Genomic DNA, 7,802 nt, shown 5'->3' on the forward strand with positions numbered 1-7,802 from the left:
ACAAAGTTAGGAGCATGGAATTGTCCAGAATGTCTTGGTATGCTGAAGCATTCAGAGTTCCTTTCACTGGAACTAAGGGGCCAAGCCCAGCTCCTGAAAAACAACCCCACACCATAATCCCCCCTCCACCAAACTTTACACTTGGCACAATGCGGTCAGACAAGTACCGTTCTCCTGGCAACCGCCAAACCCAGACTCGTCCATCAGATTGCCAGATGGAGAAGCGCGATTCGTCACTCCAGAGAACGCGTCTCCACTGCTCTAGAGTCCAGTGGCGGCGTGCTTTACACCACTGCATCCGACGCTTTGCATTGCACTTGGTGATGTATGGCTTGGATGCAGCTGCTCGGCCATGGAAACCCATTCCATGAAGCTCTCTGCGCACTGTTCTTGAGCTAATCTGAAGGCCACATGAAGTTTGGAGGTCTGTAGCGACTGACTCTGCAGAAAGTTGGCGACCTCTTCGCACTATGCGCCTCAGCATCCGCTGACCCCGCTCCGTCAGTTTACGTGGCCTACCACTTCGTGGCTGAGTTGCTGTCGTTCCCAAACACTTCCACGTTCTTATAATACAGCTGACAGTTGACTGTGGAATATTTAGGAGCGAGGAAATTTCACGACTGGATTTGTTGCACAGGTGGCATCCTATCACAGTTCCACGCTGGAATTCACTGAGCTCCTGAGAGCGACCCATTCTTTCACAAATGTTTGTAAAAACAGTCTGCATGCCTAGGTGCTTGATTTTATACACCTGTGGCCATGGAAGTGACTGGAACACCTGATTCTGATTATTTGGATGGGTGAGCGAATACATTTGGCAATATAGTGTATATATATTGCCAAATGTATATATATGTATATATATACTCAGCCACGAAGTGGTAGGCCATGTAAACTGACGGAGCGGGGTCAGCGGATGCTGAGGCGCATAGTGCGAAGAGGTTGCCAACTTTCTGCAGAGTCAATTGCTACAGACCTCCAAACTTCATGTGGCCTTCAGATTAGCTCAAGAACAGTGCGCGGAGAGCTTCATGGAATGGGTTTCCATGGCTGAGCAGCTGCATCCAAGCCATACATCACCAAGTGCAATGCAAAGCGTCGGATGCAGTGGTGTAAAGCACGCCGCCACTGGACTCTAGAGCAGTGGAGACGCGTTCTCTGGAGGGACGAATCACGCTTCTTAAATGAATTTCTCAAGATTTCCATTTACAGGAAAGCCAGTAGTAAATTTATAATTATTGAATTTTTTTTTATAACCAATGTATAAATGACAATACAGTATGGCTTTTATAAACTTTATAAGGAGGACAAAAGAAGTTTATGCAAAATAATAATGAATAAATGAAACATATTTCATCATATGTAATTAATTAAATATTCATCAATATTTACTTCATTTTCTATTTTTTGTTTGCTTTCTTAATTCATGCAACAATCAACATACATAATCATATACTAATACAAAATAGTATACATGTATAGACGGAAGAAGTAACCGTGGTCATGTGTCAAGGTAAAGATGCATTATTACAATTTATTTGTTAAAGAACTGTTTCAGTAGAATCAGCAGTACTGACTGTCTACCATCTTTTCGCGTCATGTTTTGAACATAAATAAATTGTATCCAAGACAAGAAATTAATTAAAATAATAATAATTTTCACATATATTTTTTTTAGCTAATTTACTTTGACCTGTGCATAAATGTCCTGGTCAGTCCTGACTCTCGAGTGTTTTGCTCTGGAGGAAGAAGGATTCTTAGCAAGGGTTACAGTTGCATAAGTCAAGACATTTTCAGCTTTAGCCTGATGAAAGAAATCAGACAAAAGACACAGAAAACAGATTAACAGAGAAACAAATTCTGTAAACAAAAACAAAAAATAAAAATAATGATCTTTAAAAAATAAGCTTGCTTTTATAAGATTCCATATATATATATCACATATGATAATGAACATAGCAACATAGGTGGCCTTAACCAATCGATATCGCTATTTGCTACTGATTACTTTTATTGTGAATGTTTTTTTTATTGCCTGATTTAGATGATTAATGTTGTATGTATTTATTGTGTTGTCATATGACTATTTACTTTTGTAAAGCACCTGTAATTTTGTTAAGCATCTTAAAATGTGCTCTATAAATTAAATTGTATAATAATAATAATAATAATAATAATAATAATAATAATAATAACAATTATTATTATTATTATTATTATTATTATTATTATTATTATTATTATTATTATTATTATTACTATTATTATTATTATTATCATTATTATCCGACTTCAGTTTACTCCAGCAGAAAATAACAGACTTGAAGCCTCAGTATTATATTGGTCGTTGTCAAGACAATGACATTCCAGTGGTTACTTTCTGAAAAAATTCAGAAAGAAAATTTATATATATTTTATTTTGACAATAACAGAATAAAATATATTTAGTGCATGGTAAGAGATTGATAAAAAAAATGACAAATAAATTTTATCTGTTGAAAGGTTCGCAATTACTATTTAGAATATAGTACAAATGTTCCCCAATAATAATAATTATGATTTTGTCACATTTTTTTAAACTCAAAATTAAAAGAGGACTCAAAGTTAATGTTTAGGATGCACGCATATTTCTTTTTTAAATTTACTAATGAATTAAAATAATAATTATATTCAATTCTATTGAATTCTAATAATTTAATTCAATACTATATATATATATATATATATATATATATATATATATATATATATATATATATATATATGTATGTATGTATGTATATATATTTATATATATATAAAACAGTTTGGGTTAGGGTTAACCCTATATATGTATATATATAATGTGTGTGTGTGTGTATGACTGCAGCATCATACATCATATACTGAGATATACAATAATTGTCCTAAACTCAAATTCTGCTATATTTTATCAAATGTCTTACCTTTTACATCGACTTTTGTCCCATTCCCAAAGAGAATCTTTCCACATGCAGCCACAGCACAGTGGTAAATTCCAGCATCATCAGGTCCCAGTTGGCTCTTAGGAAAAGAGTAGCTGCAGCTCTGTGTGGGAAAACCAGCCTCAGAGCTTCTTTTACACTGATCACTGCTGTCTTCATGAGTGTAAATAATTCCTTTATGAGATTCTCCTAAACCATGTTTGAGCCAGTACACACGTTCTTCTGCACAGCTTGAAGCCATCTCCTGTACTGAACACTGAAGTGTATCAGACTCTCCACTCCTGATAACTTTTAGAGTGGGAACATGGAGGCTGGTCTTCTCAGCTTCATAATTAATGTTGTAGACATCAAATACAGAGAAATAAAATTGATCAGTGTGAAACATCTAATTACAAATACAGTTTCAGTAAAGAGGCAAGTTGGCAGAAAACATCTACATACCCTGAAAAACCAAAAGTGTTCCAGATCCAAAATTTATTAAGTTGTCAGCCATTTTTGTCAGCCATGTTGCTGTATCATCCTTAGTTCCAGCAATGTTGAGATCAAATCTCTTTTGATCTCGAGTAAAGTCGATGTGGCCGTCATTAAATGCAGGGTTCAATCTGTAGTTGTTTTCTGTTTTTCTTGCTACATACTGAAGCACCTTTCCAAAACTCTGCTTGTACCAAATTAAACTACCTTTGTTATCTCTTGTGAGATCTTCACCACATTTTATTGTTACATTATCCCCACGCCTTACTGTCTGCACTTGAATCTCAGCGATATTAGATGTTTTAACTGCAAAATAAAATGTGACATGACCAATAAAACAATATTTAATATACAGTATTTTTGTTTTGAATGAAAACATTCATAATGTCACTCACCAGTTATGAAAAGGCCAAAAATGACAAGGAGTGTGAACATTGTTCCTGCTAAAGAGATAAAGAGATGGTGAAGTCTAATGAACTTGTGTTCAGTAGAAAACCAGGCCCACTGTTACATGTGATTGGACATTTTAAACCTGTCAATTGCTTTGATTGGTCCAATAGTTTAAATTTGATTTTTTGTTTTTTACTGCAATATTTGTTCCTCAGTGTTACACTAGTTTCTTTAACAAACATAAAAAAAAAACAAATTATGGTGCTATGCTATATGCTAATTCATTAATACTCACTGGAAAAAGTTATTTTAATGGCAAAACATGGAGGAAGTGTAGTGCCATGCAGTAAAACCATTATTGTGATAACTCTGGAAGATGGCTGTGGTGTATGAGGATGTAGAATGCAGGAGATGGAATGCAAGTTATTTCATTAATGGGCACTTGTCTGTTTTATACCTCTACCACAACCCATGACCCACGGAAACTAATGTCTTCTTTTTGATCTCAAGAGTGAATGAGGCCATTTCCCAGATTCAGAGAGCTGTAGCATTGGGAGCCTCAGATGATGTCAATCACATCAGCTATGTGGATCTGTAATTGTATCTGATCTGTTTCGTATTTGCTCGTGGAGAACACTCTCAACCACAATATCAACTGCCCCTAATGTTTATGTTAGTGGTAAGAATTAGCAATAATGTTAATAACTTAGACCACCATCTCTGAATGTTTTAGTCAGTCTTGGTGGTCTTGTGGCACAGGGTCATTCCAGAAAGAAGCTAAACATGTTGTAGCTTCTCTTGATCAAGGTCATTCACATGTATCAGCAAACACACAGATACTCATAACTGAAAGGGGAGAGAGAGTATGTCTTTTCAGTCAGAGAGCAAGTCTAATTTTGCTCTGTTGGCCTCCTGTCCGTGGCATTGTTGGGATTTAAACTTGCAATCCTTCAATTATAGGCCACATGCTTTTCTTTTGTGCCATACAGGTGTGACAAATGAAAATCTTCAAATGCAGACTTAAGTATTAATATTCACAGACTGCAGCAAAAATACAACAACCTGTGGTACATGTTTGCTTCAAGCTGAACTGTTTTACTTTTTGTCTAAGTTAAACTAGTTTCAATCACATTTGATGTTCAGTGTCACCACAAATTTCTGTTTGAACCCAAAGATCAGTGTTAATTATATTATTTATTATTATTATAAGAGCAGACTGTAATGTGGTTGAACTGTATATGTTTAACCCTTACATAATGTTCATAATCCATGCCTTCACAGTATACCAAGAATACCCTCATAAAAAGTGTCTATACCAAATTATGAACTACAGATATTAATGTGATTTCCTGTTTTACCTAAGACATGAACACATAACAGCCATAATGATTTTAATATATTTTGTTGAAAATAAAATGGGCAAAAACATTCTAGAACTGTTGGGATTTATTATATAACAGATTTTTATATAACAGATTCCAGTGGTGTTATGATAAGATCCTGTCTCAGTTAGCGGATGGTGTGGAACAAGCAAGGAAGAAGGTTAAACAACTTTATGACAAGCACCACTTTATCCAGTTCATCAGGACAGGAGAGAGCACTGCAGCAGGATGGAGGAATGGAGGGGTTCTGGCTTCAGTAAATGACCTGGAGATGTGGGCAGACCTAAAGAAGTGGCTCAAATTCCCATAGGAGATAACACACACTAGTCTCAGGCTGGATATTGTCCTCTGGTCTAGCAGGCGGTTCTCATAGAGTTAACAGTACCCTGGGAAGAAAGGATGGAGGATGCTCCTGAGCACAAGCTCAAGAAATATCAAGGCCTTATCCTCGAGAGCCAGCAAAATGGATGAAAGGCCTGGGAGGTGTGGTGGCAGAGCCAACCTGTTGAAGAACGAACTACAACATAGAGTTGGGTGGTGGGCAGCAGGGGAAAATCCAGGACGCTGGATCTTCTGTCGAGTGTCAAGGTGAGATGGGCTTAAATCAGTGGGTCTGAAGGTACATCGGTCAAAGATGAAGTGCTTGAAACCTGAACATAATGTACAATGCACAGGGAAACCTGGTGAGATGGAGGAGAGGCCAGGGCAGGACGCAAACCACAGCCCCCAGAATCTACAGGCATATGATGAAGATGGGAGCAGGAACAGCATCATCAATGTGTCAAAGGACACAAAGCACCAGATAGAGGTGGAGGGTACACAGATTTCACCAAGAATCCTTTTAAATATCTGTCAAAACTTCTGGGTGATGTAAGATTAGGGCAGCTGGAAGCAGCAAAATAAGAGAAGCACCTTTGTCAGGTCCATAGTGACCCTAGAAGGGAGGACAGTCTGGAGGAGATGAAGAAACTTATAAAACCAACAGAACCAGCTTCAGAGCTGAGGACCCGAGCTGGGAGGATATGAACACTTTTCTCAGGAATGCCAGATCAAAATCAAAACCCAGGACTGAATGACATTCCGTACAATGTGTATAAATATTCGAAAAGCTCAGCAGATGACTTTCGAAGCTACTGAGAGTGGCATGGAAGGACTTCCTTGCTGATAGGTGGCTGGTTTCTGAGGGATGTTTCATCCCTGAGGAAGAAAATTCTACAAGGATCAAGCAATTCCATGCCATCTCACTCCTCAATGTCAAAGGCAAGATTTTTCTTGGGATTCTGGTGAAAAGGCTTACCTCCTTTATGATGGACAACAGGTGCATGGACATGTCCGTCCAAAAGGGGGAAGTTCCAGGGGTAGCGAGCTGTCTTGAGCACACCAGCATAATCCCTAAAATCAACAAAGATGCAAAGAAGAACTGTGGTGACCTGACAGTCCTGTGGCTGGATTTAACAAATGCATATGGGACGATACCCCATAAGTTGGTGGATTTGACTTTGAAGACCCACCGTGTCCCAGAGCGTTTCCAGAAGCTCTTGCAATGCTACTATGACAACTTCAACATACGCTTTACCTGTGGAGACTTTACCACAGAATGGCAGAGGCTAGAGGTGGGCATTGTTACTGGCTGCACAATTTCAGTGATCTTTTGTTCAGTTTTTTTCAGTTTTTGGCAACAATGAACCTTGTCGTTAAGTCAGCAGAGAAATTGTGGTGGGGTGAAGTGTTAGCCAGTGGCATCCAACAGGTACCTATAAGAGCATTTATGAATGACCTCACCATCATGGCAAAATCAGTACCTGAAGGGAGATGAATCTTGGAGGATCTGGTTAAGCTCACCAATTGGGCAAGGTTTCAGTTTAAACCTGAAAAGTTCAGAAGCCTGGTATGGCATTTGACCAAGATGGCACCGGTGAGGTCGGCTGCCATCACAACTGCTCCTACCACTTTTTCTTTGTTTTTGTTTTTTAACTTAACTTACAATACAGTGAACCAGGCAAGTTCATCACAATGGAGTGCATTAGGTACAATAGAGATACTCTTATTTCTATTGGCATTCAATGTGCTCACAATTCGACGTTTTTGACCTTGGATCCAAGCTGGCCGAGTGAGATCCTGAGGGAGAACAAAGGACACGACCCAAAGTGGCAGTCCAGGGGGAAACGAGCCTGCATCAGGAACAGGCTGAGAGCCCGTGCACACCGCACACCTCTGCCTAGCATCCTGCTCGCCAACGTCCAATCGCTGGAAAACAAGCTCAGTGACCTCAGGGCCAGGGTAAAGTTCCAGAGGGTCATTCGGGACTGCAATCTCCTCTGCTTCACCGAGATATGGCTGAACCCAGCAGTGCTGCACCACGCCATCCAGCTGGCTGAGTTCTTCTCGGTTCACCGCATGGACAGAACACTGGAATCGGGGAAGTCAAGGGGAGGTGGCGTGTGTTTAATGGAGAACAGTAGCTGGTGCAACAGCGCGAGCATTGTTCCTCTCACATGCTCCTGCACACCCAACCTGGAACTATTGACCATCAAATGTCGTCCTTTTTACCTTCCTCGGGAGTTTACATCGGTCATAGTCAGCGCCGTTTATATTC

At 39.1% G+C, this 7,802-nt stretch overlaps 1 protein-coding gene and 1 pseudogene across 1 annotated transcript; one reads left to right on the forward strand and one right to left on the reverse strand.

Annotated features, from left to right (window-relative positions):
* Nucleotides 1-1,799: 1,799 nt before the first annotated feature.
* Nucleotides 1,800-3,869, reverse strand: LOC131345565 (uncharacterized). The gene is made up of 4 exons (XM_058378504.1): nucleotides 3,830-3,869; nucleotides 3,405-3,740; nucleotides 2,946-3,287; nucleotides 1,800-1,804 (listed from the first exon to the last, which is right to left on the reverse strand). Exons 1-4 carry the CDS (start codon nucleotides 3,867-3,869, stop codon nucleotides 1,800-1,802), a joined length of 723 nt encoding a protein of 240 aa, XP_058234487.1.
* A 2,025-nt stretch (nucleotides 3,870-5,894) lies between these two features.
* LOC131345567 (uncharacterized) lies at nucleotides 5,895-7,022 on the forward strand (annotated as a pseudogene).
* Nucleotides 7,023-7,802: the final 780 nt, after the last annotated feature.

The sequence above is a fragment of the Hemibagrus wyckioides genome, linkage group LG25 (genome assembly GCF_019097595.1).
Source record: "Hemibagrus wyckioides isolate EC202008001 linkage group LG25, SWU_Hwy_1.0, whole genome shotgun sequence".
Taxonomy (NCBI): Eukaryota; Metazoa; Chordata; class Actinopteri; order Siluriformes; family Bagridae; genus Hemibagrus; species Hemibagrus wyckioides.

Coding starts and splice junctions, on each gene's coding strand:
- LOC131345565 (XM_058378504.1), bottom strand. CDS start 3,869: ATGTTCACACTCCTTGTCATTTTTGGCCTTTTCATAACTG. Junction 3,741..3,829: donor TTTTGGCCTTTTCATAACTG/GTGAGTGACATT, acceptor TTTATTTTGCAG/TTAAAACATCTAATATCGCT. Junction 3,288..3,404: donor AACACTTTTGGTTTTTCAGG/GTATGTAGATGT, acceptor TTAATTATGAAG/CTGAGAAGACCAGCCTCCAT.